Here is a 19,483-nt window from a genome sequence, read left to right on the forward strand (position 1 = left end):
TATGAGGAAATATTTTCAGTATAGGTACAAATAGAAACCCAATTGTCCATCGCTTTAGTATCGGATATTCCAATTTGTGTCTTGTTCTTTTTTCGTCCTTTTTGGAGCTATAAAGATTTAAAAACACATTCGATGGTTCTTTTTTTTGTTGTTGTTGTTATCCCCTGACATTTATCTGATGGTTTTTGAGGGGAGACCCTTAAAGTTAGAATCAAAAGTTCGCCAAATTCAATTCGATTATGTCAGTGGTTCATTTATTTCCATCACTTTTCTGCGATATCCTTTGAATCCTGCTCTGGCAATGTATTTAACAAAATGTCCTAAGCCCTTAAGCAACTCTGCCTGAGGCAAGCGATGGGGCAAAGGCAAAATGGGGGAGACACAAAAATAAAACTTTTTTCTTCAAATTCAATCAATATTATTTGACAGTCCTTATCGGGATAACTTCGAAGGACATTTACTCTGCCAATGCTCGCTCGCCTCGATTCGGGATGCTTTTGATTGAGGGCGGTGTGCAGTGATGGAGTATGTAAGCATAACTTTCTTCCATGTGTGAGATATTTGACATCGATTTGACATTACCATCATTAATCGAGACACCCTCTCACGTCATGTTTGAAGATTACACATACATATACATTATTTCACTTTTGTACAAGTATAACTTTGAAAGGACAAAAATTGAGTGAACGTGTTTTAAAAGTTTTCACATTATTCTTTCATTTATATACAAAGAAAATATAATAATAATATTTGTGTGTTTGAAATTGAGAATAATATATTTCAAAATTTCCAACTTACCCATTCGAGTTTTTATTTTTGTTTCCTTTTTTTCGGGGACGAACAATATGATTTTCCATCCATGATCGAATTTTGGAACCGAACATTATTAGTCAAAGTACGAAGAAATGGAATTTTCTTTTCTTTTTTGTATTTTATTTTGTGTAATGTTTTTTAAAGCAGTCTTTTGTTGTTTTTATTTTCTTTTTAAATAAGTTTTCTTATTATTTATTTTATTGCACTTATTTTTTTTCTTATAAGTTATGAATTGCACAATTTTGTTTTGTAAAAAATGTTTTTTTTCTTTGTTTTCTTATTTAATTTAATAAATTAAACTTTTTGTTGAGATTTATTTGATTTGTAAATTTATGTAGAGATTCCTGTAGTCTATTAGTTCTTATTATGGGACGGATTTATTTATTGTTGGGAAAGAAATCTGAAAACAGAAAAATGAAAAAATGTTAAATTAATAAAATAGAAAAAAGTTTTTCAATATTTTTTTATCATTATTTTAATTAAATATTTATATTAATTTATTAAACTATTTGTTAAAAAAATTGTTTTTTTTATGACTCATAACAAAAACATGTCATTGTAGTTATATTTTTTCCTTCCCGGTGAAACATACATAGCGGTAATAAAGCTCCAAAAAGTTACGTTTTCGCAAATTTGATGTGCTAAGAATACTGGTTTTATAACTGGCAATAAAATTATACTCTTTATGAGGTTTAATGAATTTTGTGAAAATTTTCCAAATTTTATTTCAAGAAGTTCCAATATTCAGTTTTATATCTACAGTATTTTGTTTACTTTTAGAAAAATAGTTGTTAGGTTTTGCAAAAAGAGGAATAAAAAAGTTTAAAACTAGTCTTTAGCTTTAATTATGAACCTGTTCTACGAACATGGCACATCGAGTTTTTTTCAGATTCGAAATTAGCTTCAAAAATCAACAATCATTTTTTTTTAAACTAAACATAGACAATGTTGACTTATTACCTTCCTACGTCTCACCAACAACAAAATATTGACTGCTCAAATTGTTTTTTCAGTCTTTGCCTTACGTTGTTTTCAGATTTTTCCTATTATTTCTTTCATCGAAAACAAAGATTTGTAAAATTTGGAGTTTTTAAGTTGGTAGCAAAGGAATTTATAGTTATGCATAACCAAAGTCCATACACAACATCATTTCATCATAATAAATTCGAAAACTAACAACACCAAAATTTATAATTCAATTGAAATTCGTATCAAGGGCGTGTTTGAAAAATCTTAAATTTAAGGACACAAATTTATTGTCACTGAACTAAAATTTTCGTTTATGATTATCTTCAATATAAAGCAGTTCCAGTATAATTAGAAAAACGTTAATTTTGTCCTGCATTTGTTTGCCTTCATTTTTCAATCCGAAAAATTCGGTACATATCTCACTACGAAAACCAATAAGTTTAAGAGAAACAATTATTTTTCTAAACAATAATAGATTCAATATTCGGAGGAGGAGTTCATGTCAATTTTGTCATTTCTGCTACTACACTAAAAATGACAAAAAATGTATACTGTGAATCCACCAAAATCTCGTTTAAGAATAAGCATGCATCTTTATTGTTGTAGAAAAGAAGCTGATACAAATTTTGTAGGGATACAAATTTTTATAAAACGGGCAAAATGTACGTTTGTTACAATCCTTAAGAAAACTACAAAATTTTAATTATTTTTGAATATTATTTCTTATGAAAATTATATAAATGTTGTCCGGCTGCAGGTACAGCAGCGCTTTAACCCCTGCATAGGGCAGCAACAAGATGTTTCCACCTATCCAGATTCACCGCAGCTGACCTCAGCTTTGGCCATGATTGAATACCTTGAGACGGAACCTCCTTCAAAACTCCAAGTTGTCTTTGGTCTTCAAACGCGTGTTTTACCCGGGGGATTCCATACTACGGATTGTTTTGCTATATTGTCGTCAGGTTTCCTCAGTCCTATTCCACAGCTCAACGTTAGAAATGGTTTGCGGCCACGGGATATTCAGAATAGAGCGCAAACAACGGTAAACGAAAGCTTGTAGTCTGCTCGAGATGTTGGTAGAGCATTTCCATGTTTCAGAAGCATATAACAGCACTGATTTGACGTTGGATTCGAAGAGTTTCAACATGGTGCGTAGCGATATTTGGCAAGAGTTCCACACAGGAGAAAGGATTCCACATGTACTATGGGCTTTCTCTATTCTACTGTTAACATCCAGGTCCGTTCCGCCATCGAGAGCTTTAAAACTTCCCCGATAATTAAACAGCTCGACCTCCTATATGGTCCAATGCCTTAGAATAACTGGGTGATTTGGCCCGTGGTCATTACTTTGGTCTGATTTGTGTTAATTCCTAAGCCAGCCACCTCTCCATTCAATTGCAGCGAATAACAAATCTGATTTAAGCCTGTCGTGTTGTTTGCAATGAGACATATATCGTCAGCATAATCTATGTGGCTAAGCTTGCTAAACAGACTCCATTGGTTACAGTGTCTTTCATTTGTACCCACCGTGGCAGTCATCAGATCGTTAATCGAAATCAAAAACAGAATTAGTGACAAGACATCTCCTTGTCTCACTTCTTGACGCACATAGAAGGAGTCGGAAAGCTGTCCATTGTGCAACACAAAATAATTTGCGTTGTTGTACGATTCTTTAATAACAACTATAGGAAAATTACACTAACTATAAATTAATATTTTACATATGCTTAAAGTTTCTTTTTTGTTGTTTAATTATTTTAAAATAGAAGACACACCATATGCACTATAGCTTTTAGTGCATATTTTGTTTTGCTTTATTTTTTTAAATTTTTACTTTAATAAAGGCCAACACATTTCCAGTAATATTTGGCTGCAATTTTTCATATCTGCAATAATTTTAAAATAAGTGCAAACAATTTCATTTGATAAAACAAAATTTAATAAATTGAATATGACATTTCAGCTTAGAATATGAAAAAAAAAATATTTTGTATTGAAATTAAAAAAAAAAAAAAACACTGAAAAAATCGTCCAATTTAAGACAATTTCAGCACTTGAGATTTTATAAGTTACCCAAGTGGCACACATTTGCTTCTTAAATTCACGTTACTATACAGTTTCCTTGAAACAACTGAGTGGCGTTAATGGGTTCTGAATACTTTTTTTTTAATCCTTAAACACTTAGAGCTTTTGGAATCTTTGATTGTGACTGAAAAGTGAGGTTTATCGATAAAAGTTACTGAGTAGTTACAGTTATAGTGCAGTTTCAGAGTAATGCAATACTAAACAGTAACATAATTTTGACTTGTTTCTAATTCTTGATTATATTTCAAAAACTGAAATTCCTCTTAAGAAACTACAAGCGTTTTTTAAGGGCTTCACCTTCAATATAGTTTTCCGTAACGAAATGTGATTCCTTTTATTCAAAACAATTCATTTCCATTAATAAAAGAGTTCTTGAGTTATAAACGAGGCAAAAAGTTTTATTTTATGCAGCATGTTCGTGCATTTTTGAAATTCAGCTTATATTAAGCCCAAAATCAGAAATGTTAACATTCCAAATGTTCATTAAAATAATCATACTCATTTCAATTATTTCTGAAGTGTGACTTCATATATTTTATAAAATCTAGGATTTATTTTTGTTTTCGTAATAAAAAAGGTCTTGGAAACTGTCACGTATTAACAAACAAATCTACTCAGAACTGAAACCGATCAGATTACCGAACATTCCCATAAGTCATTTTGACAACTCTGAGCCATTTCATTATATGGTGCATTCTTTTTATTCCATTTCTTGCAAGTCGCTGTAAAATATATAATTGATATTGAATTGTACGATCTCATATAAATTATCAACCCTAAACTTAATTTAACTATTGAATTAAATTGCATTGTGTTTAATAACTAATGCAATTGATACACAGACTACGTCATCGTTGATAGCAGATTGTTGACAACACAAGTTTTACTGTTTTGCATTAACAGAGCCGGATTCCATTCGTGGCGTGTATCGAATAGCATTCTGTGGTTCAACTCAGTAATATTTTTCTTATAGTCTTCGTCTGTTTTAGTTTTTGTTATTCTTTTATTTGCAATGGCTGGAAATTTTAGGGTACATTATTGTAATATTCGTGGGCTTAGAGCGAATTTTTTTCTGTGTACTCCCATACTGCTTTAAAGAGGCCAGCTTTATTGGGACTAAGTGAAACCCAAGTGGGTGAGGATTCCCATAAGCAAATCATTCACTATTGCTTCCTTTATCAAAGCCCCAATCTAGATAGAGTGTCAACTTCTCGTGAATTTGATGCTTTGTCTGATTCCATCCAAAAAATTGTTTCGTCCTATCCTCGCATTGAAATCGTTGTTACGGGCGATTTCAATATACACAATTCTTCATGGCTTCAACATTCGGGCCAGCCAACACCCGAGGGAGTGTGTGCTGAGATAGTGAGATCTTCGCTGAGTTGAACCACCTAACTCAGCTGGTCAACGAGCTCACTCGAATATAGGACATAGTAGGTCGAGCAGAAAACACTCTTGACTTGTTTCTTACCTCTGAACCTGGTAAGTACACTATTGGTGTTCTATCTCATTTGTCATATCAGCAAATTTCTCGTGTAAAAACTCTCTAGTTAAAGAAGAAGCTCCTAAGAGAACCGTTTGGCAAATCCAACTGGGACGGTCTCAACAGTTACTTCAGGATCTTTAACTGGTCACTATGCTTCCTCGATTGTGACGTTGACGCCAGCGCTAATATGATCACAAGATTGATTGAATGAGAACTTTTATCCCGAATAGGGTTAAAAGCATCACACCTAAGGAAAACGCATGGTTCGGTGCGAGCTGTAAAGATGTTATTAGGGTTAAGAAGGTAAGTTTCCGTTGTTTTAAAGCCAATCCAACTGAGGAAAACCGGAAAAAGTTCAAGCAAGCCAGGAAGGCCTGCAACGCCCAAAGGCAGTACAAATTGTTGGTCATTTGTAAAAAATATGAAAAATTCTGCCTCTTCCTCGGTTCCTACGCTCGTTGTGAATGACACTCCATTTGTTAGCTCCTTAGAGAAAGCAAATCGCTTTGCTAGGCAGTTCGCCGCAAGTTCAACGCTGCCAGTGAGTGTTATGACTCCGCCTGTACTTGATCGAGTTAATGATTCTATGGGGAAAATCTTTTTTCGCACTCGTACTGTAGCGAGAGTCCTAAAAGATCTTAACACACATAAATCCGCTGGTCCGGATGGTATCCCCGCTATTGTTCTGAAGAGGTGTTCTTCATCGCTGGCAAAACCACTGCGTAAACTTTTCCTTCTTTCCTACTCTACAGGTCTCTTTCTGAGAGGATGAAAAATAGCATTTGTCTAGCCTGTCCCTAAAAAAGGCGAATTATCCTCTCCCTCTAACTATCGTCCAATAGCACTCACGTCCCTTCTTTCCAAGGTCATGGAAACGCTGATTAATTATCAGCTTCAGAAATATCTCGAAGGACGGAAGATTCTTAATGACCGACAGTATGGTTTTCGTAGCAATAGGTTCACTGGTGATCTCATGGTTCATCTCACCGAACAGTTGAGCAAATCTTTACATCGCTTTGGAGAAAGTAAGATTATTGCACTTGATATTTCAAAAACATTTGATAGGGTTTGGCATCAGACTCTCTTATCGAAAATGCGTTCTTTTGGTTTTCATTAATCCCTCCTTCATTGGATTAGTAATTACCTTTCGATTCGTTCAATACCATTTGTATTGGACGGATTCAAGTTTGAAAACCACAAAATAAATGCTGGTGTGCCCCAGGGCTCTGTTTTATCTCCAACACACTTTTTGTCATTTTTATTAATGATCTCCTGTCTGCAGCATCTAATCCAATAGATTGTTTCGCTGACGATAGTACACTTAACTTTTCATATTCGTTTTCAGACTCACATCTCTCTTCTTCGGATGTGGAACTGCAACGACAAAATATGATAAGCTCATTAAATTCCGACCTAAACAGCATTGTACAATGGTGAATCAGAAACCGCGTGGAATTTAATGCTTCGAAAACGCAATCGTTAAAGCGAAATATACCCTCCTGCCATTATCCATAAATGGCACTTGCATCTAGGAAACTGAACATCTCGATATTCTCGGTATGTGTACCACCAACCACCTTTTGTGGAATGATCACATACGCGATGTCGCCAAAAATGCCGCAAGATGGTTGGGTTTTCTAAGGCGATGTAAGAAGTTTTTCTCCCCCTCTGATCTGGCTGTTATTTACAAGACTTATATACGTCCAAAGCTTAAGTATAACTCCCATATCTGGGCTGGTGCTCCTGCAACTAACTTAAGCCTCTTGGATAGTATTGAACGTAGAGTATTTAGATTGATTGGTGATATTATCATCATAAGATCATTTACGTCCCTTGAACATCGTCGAAATGTTTCTTGTCTCACCCTGTTTTAACTTTATTTTAATAGTTTATGCTCTAGAGAAATAACCAGCTGCATTCCTCCCCTTAAACAGTTCAACCATAATACTCGCGCTTCTAGGAATGCTCATCAATATACCCTCGAACCCATCTTCGGTCTTACTGTCAAGTACAGAGATTCGTTCTTTAGTTGTACTATGGGAATGTGGAATGCCTTGCCACACTCTGTCTTTCCCAGCTATTGCAATACTCAGGAATTCAAAGTCAATGTGCGCCGACATCTCCTTTCAACCCCACTCTCCCTTTCCTATTGCTCACACTGTGTCTACATAATAAGGGTAATATATCCCTTTGAGTGTGCGTTTATTATTAAAAAAAAACTTAACTTAATTATTAATAAAGTATTGAATTCACTAGAATGTGATTGCATTAATTATTCCAAACCACTCAGCCCATGGATACAACAGAAACAAAGTTCAATGTGTTGTATTTGAAATTGTTGACACTTAAATTTTAATTGTAAGTTTTAAGGAACTAGAATTTAATTACAAAATAAAGCCTTTTTCGTGCTTACTTGGTAACATAGAAGTAAAGAGTGTTTTCAATTTTGGTATGACTTTAACTCAGTTACAAAAAAGTCGCCATGGCTTATCAGTAACAAACAATTCCCCTTGAGGATAATTGCATTGTTTTTGAACACGCCCATGAAATTTTATTAGTAGGTGGCCAAAAAGTGAGATTGCGTTCGAGCTTTTGTATATAATTGAACGCATACTTCCTCACATATTATAGTCCTCACTCCTCAGCAGCTGTATAGGCGAATCGAAATGTCAGTCTATGTTTTCCATCTTTGTATTTGAATATGTTTGCCAATTTTAGATTTTCCGGAAAATGGGACATACGTATGAATATATTTTAAGGATCTCAAAAAAAAATATGAAATAAAGAACAATGAATTGAATCCAAAAAAGAAGAAGCGTTTGAGGCAAATAACTAAAATTTAAAAAACGATTTGAGCAATAAGATACTACTCAACACAAGCGTATCTATCAGTGTTCTTAGTCTCCAATTTTAAAGGAAGTTAACAACATTATTAGTTATGTACCAATTCAGTGCTTGATTAAACCTAGTCCACGGTTTTTCATAAACGATATTCACCCTCCATTTTTTTGAACAAGAGTTCATTACTCCCTTTCCATCCAAAATAATAATAGACTTTTTACTATTCTTTTACAATATGCATACAAAAAATCGGAAAAATAAACTTCCTCCTTCGTTTCACACATACACTTCTTTTATTTGTTAAATAATTAAACACCCTTAAATCAACAACAAAAAGTGTGATCACACTTAATCTCTACACTCTTATTTTTGTTGAATCGTACGATTCGTTTTTAAGCTTACGCTTACATTTTATATTACGCCTGCAAATTAGGGTATCTGTATATTTGTACCACAATTAAGGAACGCGGCCAACCCTTCAAGTGCGAGATTAGGGACCACATTAATGACGGTCAATCAAAATCTATATATTCCATCGATTGATTGAAAAAATGTCTGCGAACTTTATTTAAGCTGAATTCATAACTAGATACTATTAATTTATTAGTCTAGACACAAACCTGGTGGTAAAAGGATGAACATTACATCTTATAATATAGTTAAGGATGCTAATAATATAACTGATGATTGACTTTGACGATAAGCTACGTATGAGACTATTAAAAAACCTCCAAGATTTATATTAACTTTCTTATATTCTTTTACCTAAAAAGAATAAATTAATAACAAACAAAAATTAAGATAAGGACATATTTTTGATGTAAAGCTGGGAATTTTATTTTGTGTCTTTTAAAGCTTAATTTGTTTCTTGCATTTTTAGCAAACTTGAGGGAGCTTTTCAGAGAAAAATAAAAAACAGGTATAAAGACCTTATTTGCGAAATTTTAGTGCATCATAATTGATCTACGTTATCAAGCACTTGTGTTGTGCTTTGGCTACTCTAACTTGACTTGCAATCGAGATGTCAAATTTCAAGACTTGTTTTAAATGGTGTGGTGTATTTATGGATGCATATAAGAGTTATAGACATTTATTTAGCTTTTCTTTAGTTAGTCAGTGACTTTAATTAAATTTGGATTGAAGTTGATTGATGAGAAGTCAAATAATTATAAGAAAGTATATTTTAGACTTTTGAAGATTGTTAATTGTAATAAGTGCAGAGGTAGGAAATACAAAGTGAAGAGAATGGAAAAATGTTAAAGTCGTTATCAGCTTAGAGTGTCTCCAAGTCATTATTCATTTAAGTGGTGTATTTGTGCGTAAACATAAGGTAGGTATAGAAAATGTTGCAAGAACGCGTACGGTTTAGAGAGGCAAGATGCAACACGACTTAAGATGGATGCAGGGTACGGTGAGCTATTTGAACATGCAGTAAGTCCAATCATAAAAATTACTTATTTTATTACTTTTATTACCAACATGATAATGGGTGATAAGGCAGACTTGTATAATGATGCAATCTTTTATGAATGCTTTCTTTTATGACTTGAATTAAAAGATTGCATTTATTGAATTCTCCTAAAAGTGTACAACCTCAGGTAAAATGATTAGTGTTGGCAAAATTTCAAGTTCAAATTTGAATTCGAAAAATTATTTATAATTATTACATTCCCAAACAATTAAATTCTGTTACAAACCTGGAACAAGGTGTACTTTCTTTGAGGCAGTTGTCGATAAGATGTCGTTGAGAACTAGGGTCTAGTGACTTATACGATTCTCAAACATTCCTGTGTGCGAGTAATGTCAGGAATGGAGAAGACCTACATACAGTTTTAAGCCGAATTTGAACGGCTAATTTAAGATGAATTGAAAATTTAGAATGAAACAACAACAAATTTTTTCATGACAAGAATTATAACTCTTGGGGAATTTGTCAATTCCTCGCAAGAGGCTGTACCCGTGACAAAAAAAAAATCATCATGCCGCCAGGCACTACAGATGTCAATAAAGTTTCTAATACTGTAATTTGTAAAGTTGATTGAATTTTTAAGTTTGGAATGGCATCACAAAAGTATGGTAAAATCAAAAGGATGGGTCAGTTTTGGACCAGGTGTAATAAGTTCCAATTTTTCTTTGGTTTTGCACTTGAAATACCTTGCACAGCACTTAAACGTCAAAGTTGTTTTGGTTGTTAGTAATTTTTACCTTTTTTTTTAAGTATTTTTTGGTATTTGTTAGCCTTTTTTTAATATAAACTTATGAAAAAATAAATTGCAATTTTAGCCCAAAGTGTTATTTCTTACACAAGATAGTCGTTCAAAGAGTAGCTTTAAAACGTCTCTTACAAAAAACCAACGAATTAATACTAAAATGGACAATTTGTCATATTTGTCATAGCATAACTCTGGAGTGGATAGATTGGGCCTCCTCTTAGGCAAGAAGTTTAGTTTTTGGGAGTGAGTTGTCATACATATTCAAAGATTGGAAATCAATTTTAACACTACGGATTTACCGTTAAGTCTTATTCTTTTCAAATAACACAATTACTGGACTGTTTGGGTAGATTGCGTATTTCTTAAGTAAAAAGCTTGACATTTGGAAAAAAAATTTAACTAAAAATTAAATAGGTTTTATAGAAAAACTTCTACCTAGATGTACTTTCAAACAGATTTCGTTAAACATTTCATTCAGTCAGTTGAAAATTGCTTGAGTTATGAGTCAGAGTAGAAAAACTTAATAAAAGCTACATCTTACGACCAAAGAATTGCCAACACAAACATTGTGCTCACCTGGCTTCTTTTGCGATACAGGCTGCAAGCTTTATCAGATGTTGTTAAGGACGGAGGTTATAAGGATCAGACCATGGTAGCGCTAGTAAGGCAAAACGTGCGTTTATCCTATAAAAAGAGTCCATACCTGGGAGCGAAAGTAACATAGGGATCCTGAAATGCTTTCGGCTAACATTTAACAAATCCTCAAATACGGATAGTTTTACTAACTATTGAATAAATATTCTCCTTAAAATCGAGATAAGAATCAAAGAGAACTCCAATATTTTTAAAACTATGAACGCTACGTAAAGAGTGCTGCGATATTTTATATAAGGTTTTTCATAAGGGAGGGTGGATGGTCAAAATGTCAGTTGTGGGGTTTGCTGTTTGGCACGTAGAGCCATCCTGCTGGAACCACATGTCGTCTAGGTCCATATGGTTCCATTTTGGTCGTAAGAAATGATGTAGCGCTCGCTGTTCACGGTGACAGCCTCACTAACGTCGGTCGTTTTCAAAAAAGTACGGACCAATTACGCAGCAGGCCCTATATCCACACCAAATATTAACTTTTTAAAGATGCATTAATACCCGGTGATCCTCGAGTGGGTTGGTGTTGTTCCATATAAGGCAAGTTTGCTTCTCAAAACAGCAATTCATCCAAAAATGCGCCTCGTAACTAAAGATCATTTTTTGGCCAAAATTGGGGTCATCTTCTAAACGATTCAAAGCCCAGTCAGCGAACAAACGACGGTCCGTAGTTATGAGCTTTGAGCTCCTGGGTCATTTTGATCTTGTACGGGTGTAGGTCAAAGTCCCTACGCAAAATTCGCAAAGCTGAAGTCTGCGAAAGGCCGAGTTCTTTTGCATGTCGAGGAATAAATTGTTTCGGGTTCTGCTGTACACTTTCAAGGACCGCAGTGATTTTCTCGACCGATCTTGCGACTCTGAATGGCCACCACGTCTACCGTAAAATGAGAGCAATGCGCGCAACCTATTGTGCTACCGAACGTTAAATTATAGAGTTTTATCATTTGAACGTGATGTACAATCGTGTAACTTGCCATGATGATTTGGCATAAACTACTGAATAATAAAGAAAACATCTGACAGATGTCAGCAAAACAAAATGGCCGCCATTGGGCGCCAAAACCTACTCGCGCCAATTAAAAAACCCTTTATAATCAATCGAACTAGGAGTACGTTTGTTTGAGAAAGTCATTGACTGGACATTTAATTGGGTAAAGGTTTAGCCGATCCGTAATATCCTAATGGATAATAGATTGTTTGCTTTTGAAAATGATCATATAATCCGCATAGATTCAAATTATTTCTCTCTGTGTTTCTTTCTCCTCTGTTCCTCTGTCTTGTATTGTTATCACCTTACAAAGTCTGATCGGTCAAGGTACTGTGGCTCTACTCTGTACATTTATGTGCTGTGTAGTATTTAATGTAATGTAAAATTAGACTCTAGATAAAGAGTAGAGGTCCTAAATTGATATTGTAGTAAAAGGAAAGAACTTCTGAATTTATTTTAAAGATAAGATAAAGTTCATGTGAGGAAACTTTATTGCCTTGAGCTTAAATGTGATGATATTGTAAGAAATTTGGTCAAAAGATTTTGAAGAATCGGTGTAAATGCAGTTGGACTCGATATTATGTAAAAATGCAAGTAGATTAGTAGTTGTCGAACGTTTGCGCATAAAACCATGTTGTTGATTACATATAATATTCTTGTGGTTAAAAATTAAACTATCACTAGCTCCTTGTTCCAATAGTTTGGAAATAAAGGTCAGTCTAGAGATTGTTATGTGATTATGAAAGGCGGACCTTTAAAAGACTGGTGTAATAAAAGCTTTCTTCTCTATGATCGGAAATTTAACTGAGCTTACCGATAGTGCAAATTTGTGAACAGGAAATGCCACTACTGACTTAAATCTGTTCAAGACAATTAGAGGACTTCCAGAGAAAAAGTAATATTTAAGTAATGCCAAGTAATGCAAGAATTTGTTAAACATCATTTGAACATTATTAAAGGAATCACAAGTATAGAAAATGCGTTTGTGGTATAGAAAAAGTTCAAAAAAGGTTCACAAAGTTTTCCTTACGAAAAATATTTGGTTATTCAAATGTTCCATCTTATGAGACGAGGTGTATTTTAATTGATATAAAGCCTCTTGCTCAGAGAAGGAAATTAAACTCAATGTTTTTAGCTTTTGATGTCTTAAATTTTAATATTGACGGTCTTATCTATGTTTTTTATTTATGGGCCTCTAGAAATCTGCACCCTCGTGACTGTAATTTTTTAAATAATCCTTACCACAGTACTAGCTATGCTTAATATAATCCTATCACAAGAGCTTGTATGGATTTTAATGAATATGATTTGCAATTCATTTTCATATTCATAGAAATGTTTTAAAACATAAATTAGTAAATTTGTTATAATGCTATAAATAAATTATGTATTTTTTTTATGTTATGTATAATAATTAGTCTAAATAGAGTACGTAACTTTCAAGACGAATAAATAAGTTTAAACAAATTAAAGAAAAAAATCCTCACAAACGTGTAACAAAATTCCTAAGTAGTAACTAATTTATCTTTATTACTTAATTTAAATAAACATAAGTTGTTTTCATAATAATTTTGAATTTGCTCTGAATTTTAAACATGAATGAACTAACGACACTTAAAAAACGCTTAAAAATTGTGAACGCTTATTTTTAAGATCATATTTCTATTTGAGCGGAGCAAAATCGCATCGTCACCTCCAAGTGGTGCCCGCTGGATAACCGTAAGGTGAACTAACGACGAGCGTTGGATCTATTGAATCCAAGAGCTGAGACACCTGAGCTACCTTCTCAGGAATTAGGAGCAAAAGATAAGATAATCGCTCTGAAGAACCAGTTCTGCAAGAAACCTAAATAGAAGAGGTAACTGAGCTATTTATGGAACTAAACAAAAGTTACAAAAATAAAAACAAATATGGCAATGAGTAAAACAAATAGATATAATACCCCAGGTGGCAATCCAGATAAACTGGTAAATCCACTCTCTTCGGAGATCGGTCCTATGGATTCTGGGGAGGACCAATTATTGCTTCTAGGAAATAGACGGAGTTCAAAAACACTAAGAACTCCACCAAAAATATCACCAAGGGTTACTCCATCGAAACCCCCAACGCAAAAATCAAATGACATAGAAGTCATTAACGAAAAAGGAACCATCCATGAAAAGATCGAAACAAAAGATCAGCAGTGTTTCACAAAAAACAACGAGATCCACCAAGTTGAATCCGAAAATTATTTCGATAAATGGCAAATAGAAATCTTAGCCAGAAAACAACTTGAAGCCCTTGTTGAAAGTCTTCAGCAACAAGTGAAGAGACTCGAAGAAAAAGTCAGCTTGCTCGATAAAAAGTCCGTGAAAGACAATATATCAAGTCAAAAGTCACCAGTAGTGAAAAGCCCACAAAAAACTGCTAATGAGTTTCATACTGATGAGGAAGAGCTCCTCCTTGAAACTGAAGGAAACCGAAATAAACGTAAGTCAAAGAAACGAAAAGCAGAGAGTAGCCCAGAGGCTGTTATAAAATGTCAGCAAACAGGTTCAAAATCAGATACTGCTACAAAAATGAGAGCATCCAATAAAGAAATAAGAGATTTACCCCAAAATAAGTCTCACGTTAAAGGTACCAGGCAAACTGCCCCACCCCCAATTATGATCTCCGGATTGGCAATGTTTGGCGAGCTAAAGAGCATAGTAGAAAAATGCACGAATAAGGCATGTAAATATACATCATACAATAAAGACAATTGGAAAGTCATTGTTGAAGACGCCGATGCGTATAGATCTGTCACTGAAGAATTGAACAAAAAGAAAATTCAGTGGCACTCGTACGAAAATAAAGCTACAAGATCGATAAAAGTAGTAGCAAGAGGCCTTCACTCTTCATGTGTTGCCAAAGAAATTGTCGAAGACCTTATACAAAAAGGCTTTCAAGCTCTCGATGCCAATAATCTTATTAAAAATGAGATAGTAAAAGACTCCACTGGGGTATCAACGACAAAAAAGAGATCTCTACCTTTATTTATGCTCACGTTTGAAAATAAAGAAAGTCTCGATAAGATTTACAGTATTAAATCAATTATGGGCATAGTTGTCAAAATTGAACCACTGCGAAAGTCGAAAAGTGTTCCACAATGTAAGCGCTGTCAAGCCTTTGGGCATACACAAAAATACTGCAATCGCGAGTTCGCTTGTGTTAAATGTGAAGGCAGACATGCAACCAAAAACTGTCCCATGGGCAGAGAACAGAAAGCGAAATGTGTTAATTGTCAAGGCAATCATCCTGCAAGTTACAGAGGATGTCCAGTAGCAAAAAAGTTCCAAGACACAAAAAGAAAAAACAAAACTGGGAACAAGTTTAGAAACTCAACCAACACAAAACCAGTAGTTGAAAGCAAAAAAGTAACGGTCGATAACATTACTAAAAATCAACCGGGAAAAGCAATTGCACTAAGCAAAAGTGATGAAAATAAATCCTATTCCCAGATTGTAAAAAATGTGCGGAAGAATGAGGAAACTTCTATAAAAGAAATGCTGGAACTCATCCTGAAAAGGATTGACCAACAAGATTTAAACATAAAACAGCTAAGCGAAGAAGTCGCTCTTAAAAAACAATGATGGACAGAACACTCAAAATCGCAACATGGAATGCAAACGGTCTCTTACAGCATGTATCAGAACTAAACATCTTTTTAGACATAGAGCATATAGACATTTGTTTGGTGTCCGAAACCCACCTCGCTATTGAACAAAATCTTGATAATAAATTACCAAACTATACATGTTATCACGCTCCGCACCCAGCTGACAAAGCTAGGGGAGGATCAGCAATACTTATAAAAAAGTGCTTAACACACTTTGAAGAACCAAAGTTTACTAAAGAAAACATGCAAGTAACAACAATTAGTATTGGTATAAAAAAGAAAGAATTCAAAATAGCAGCTATATACTGCCCTCCGAGGCGCTCTCCAACTGAAGAAGACTATGCAGAACTCCTACATTTGTTAGGACATAACTTCCTTGTTGGTGGCGACTTCAATGCTAAACACACCCAATGGGGATCTAGGCTCATAACAACAAAAGGTAAACGGCTATACCAAGCAGGCCGAAAATACAACTGCGAATTTTATTCTTCTGGTTCGCCAACATATTGGCCATCTGATACTAACAAAATACCAGACCTTATAGACTTTTTCGTAGTTAAAGGTATTAAACGAAATCATATAAGTGTCGAAGGTAATTATGATTTATCATCAGATCATACTCCAGTAATTTTATCACTGAGCGAAACAGAAATAATAGAAAAAAGTAATCCCAAGCTCGTGAATAACAGAACAAACTGGAACGAATTCAGAGACAAACTTGAAAATTTTATAAACCTAAGATCCTCTATGCAAACAATTGAACAAATTGATCATGAAGTAGAACAATTTATTGCTGATGTGCAGCAGGCTGCAGAAGAAAGAACTCAAACTATTTCGAATGCGAGAGAAAAAGAAATAAAATATCCTATCGAAATAAAGGAGTTGATATTGGAAAAAAGAAGAGCTAGAAGAAAATGGCAATCCACGAGATTCCCAGATGATAAGGTAGTTTTTAACCGTCTTAACAACGAATTAAAAAAAGAATCTGTGAGTTTAAAAATGATTCACTAAGTAGATTCCTGAAAAGTCTGACGACGGATGCTTCTACAGAATACTCCTTATGGAAAGCAACTAAGCGCCTAAAAAGACCTCAGACACAAAACCCGCCGATAAAATCTCAAGATGGTAAATGGATCGGAAACCCGAAACAAAAGGCTGATCTCTTTGCTGAACATCTCGCGAATGTTTTCAAGCCATTCCCAGCAAGCACAGCTACAGATCCCTTACAGTTTGTTGACAGAAACGACGAATGTGAAATACCTTTTGTCACGCTCAAAGAAGTAAGAAGCATGTGTCAACATAAGCTGTCAAACAAAAAATCACCAGGGTACGATCTTATAACTGCTCAGGTTCTGAAAGAAATGCCTCTTATAGCCTTCAAGAAACTCCAATTTATAATAAACGCATGCCTTAAACTAAGATATGTGCCACATCATTGGAAAATTGCGGAAGTCATTGTTATACCTAAACAAGGTAAGCCACCAACAGAAGTTACATCTTACAGACCAATATCGCTTATACCAATCATGGCAAAAGTTTTTGAAAAACTGCTACTTAAAAGGCTTAACAAAATAATTGAAGAAAGAAGACTAATTCCGAGCCATCAGTTTGGATTTAGAAATAAACATTCCACGATAGACCAAGTGCATCGAATTACGGATGTTGTGGAAAAAGCACTTGAAGAAAAACAAGTATGCTCGTCTGTATTCTTAGATGTTGCTCAAGCTTTTGACAAGGTTTGGCACTTGGGACTTGAGTACAAACTGCATAGGGACTTCCCCAGGCAGTACTACGAAATACTGAAATCCTACATTACGAACCGACTCTTTAGAGTACGGTACGACCAAAATTACTCGGAACTTAAGAAAATTGAAGCCGGTGTACCACAAGGAAGTGTCCTAGGACCAACCCTGTATCTGTTATATACAAGGGATATTCCAGTGGACATCAACGCTATCATGGCCACCTTTGCTGATGATACTGCAATATTGGTGCCAGATAAATCCGTTACGAAGGCTACACAAAAATTGCAAAATGCAGTCGATAAAGTTAGTGATTGGACGCACAAATGGCGTATCAAATTAAACGAAACAAAATCGACGCATATAAACTTTACAAACAAAAACATAAACAATGTTCCAATTTTTATAAACAGTACAGAAGTACCTTACTCCAATACCGCCAAATACCTTGGAATGAATTTGGATGCAAAGCTTAAATGGAAAGAACACATCAAAAAGAAAAGAGAAGAACTAAACTTGAAGTACAGAAAAATGTACTGGTTAATAGGAAAGAACTCTGACCTATCTATCCAGAACAAACTAATGTTATATAAGCAAGTATTGAAACCCGTTTGGACATATGGCATCCAACTATGGGGCTGTACAAAGAAAACAAATGCTGAACCCATCCAAAAATTCCAAAGCAAGGTCCTTCGTGGAATAATAAATGCCCCTTGGTATATAAGAAATAGCGATCTACATCGTGACCTTCAAATTGAAATGGTTACAGAAGTGGTTAAGAAACACGCTGTATCACACAATAAGCGGCTGCAAAGTCATACTAACTCTGAAATGGAGACCGTATTAAATGTACGAGACAATGTTCGGAGATTAAGAAGAACCAAGCCTCATGAGCTGATGGGCTAAAAGCTACGGGAAAGTGTTATAACCTTAAACTTCCCCCAATGCGATTTTAAAAATTAAGAAATAAAAATCATTTGTCGATCTTTCATAGATTGGTCCTGATTCACCGGTGGTTTTAGTGCGGTAAGAGTCCCACACTACTCGGTACCGATTCTTACCGAGTGTCTTTTGAAGATTTCCATCGGATAAAAAAAAAAAAAAAAAAAAAAAAAAAAAAATTTCTATTTGAAATATTTATTGCGTATAGTAATGAAAAAGTGCCATGTTTGGAGTGATAAGAATTTTAAAGAAATATTATCTTTCAAATCTATTAAATTGCATGTCAATTTAAAAATCATCTTTGATTCATTCCATTTTAAATTTCTATACATTTAAAAATCGTCCTTAACGCAGTTCAACTGCACTTTTTAAAAACAGAAAATTTTTATTACACTTTGAGCTTCTAAATGGGTGTTCTTTGGAAACGTCAATTATTTTTCACATTTCATATGAAATTATTAAAGGTATGGTAGAATGCTATCGTTTTTTGTCTGGTCAGCCCCTCACATATCTATAACCAATGTGAGTAACACAATAAAGCAATCCCATATCAACTAATTCATCATTGTCAATCAAATGTAATTTACACACAAAATGATTAAACGACAAAAATACACAAACAAAACTATAACAGCAGAAATTCGCCCTTTATACAAAATGTGAACAAAAAGCGCAATCGATTATTTAACTCATTTTCTTTACACATAATTAAAGCCCCCGATCAAAAGAACCCAATCGAAACCATCATCATCCACTTCATTAATCCAAAATTCATCTTCGTAATGACATCATCAATCACCGATGGTGATGACCCATGTATCCAAACCAACACCCTCCCTTCCACCCTCTCATCATCCGCAATTTCGTTAAAGGTACAATGAAAACCAATAAGATGAAAAATTTAAGAGTCACATAATAGCTTGATATCTTAATCCTTTCTTTTTGTCTCTTCTCTCTTCAAAAAAAAACCCCCATCGAATTACAACCATAATCCTCTATTTTTTACCCAAGAAGTAGGTACATAGGTCCTGACGGTGTACGAACAGAAAACGAAGAAATATTATGGAATGAAGCAAAATGAAGAAGACGGAAAATAACAATCTTCTCTGGGAGATAAAG

General features: G+C 34.5%; 1 protein-coding gene across 4 annotated transcripts in view; it reads right to left on the bottom strand.

The window, feature by feature from the left end:
* The window catches only part of LOC129949266 (uncharacterized), a 126,798-nt gene that overhangs the window by 43,427 nt on the left and 63,888 nt on the right, over positions 1-19,483 (bottom strand). For all 4 annotated transcript variants that reach the window (XM_056060616.1, XM_056060618.1, XM_056060619.1 and 1 more), the window contains exon 2: positions 802-1,216. In XM_056060616.1, coding sequence (XP_055916591.1) covers positions 802-887 — 86 coding nt within the window. In that variant the 5' untranslated portion in view covers positions 888-1,216. The remainder of the gene's footprint in view (positions 1-801; positions 1,217-19,483) is intronic.

Source organism: Eupeodes corollae, chromosome 3 (assembly GCF_945859685.1).
Source record: "Eupeodes corollae chromosome 3, idEupCoro1.1, whole genome shotgun sequence".
In the NCBI taxonomy this organism is placed as follows: Eukaryota; Metazoa; Arthropoda; class Insecta; order Diptera; family Syrphidae; genus Eupeodes; species Eupeodes corollae.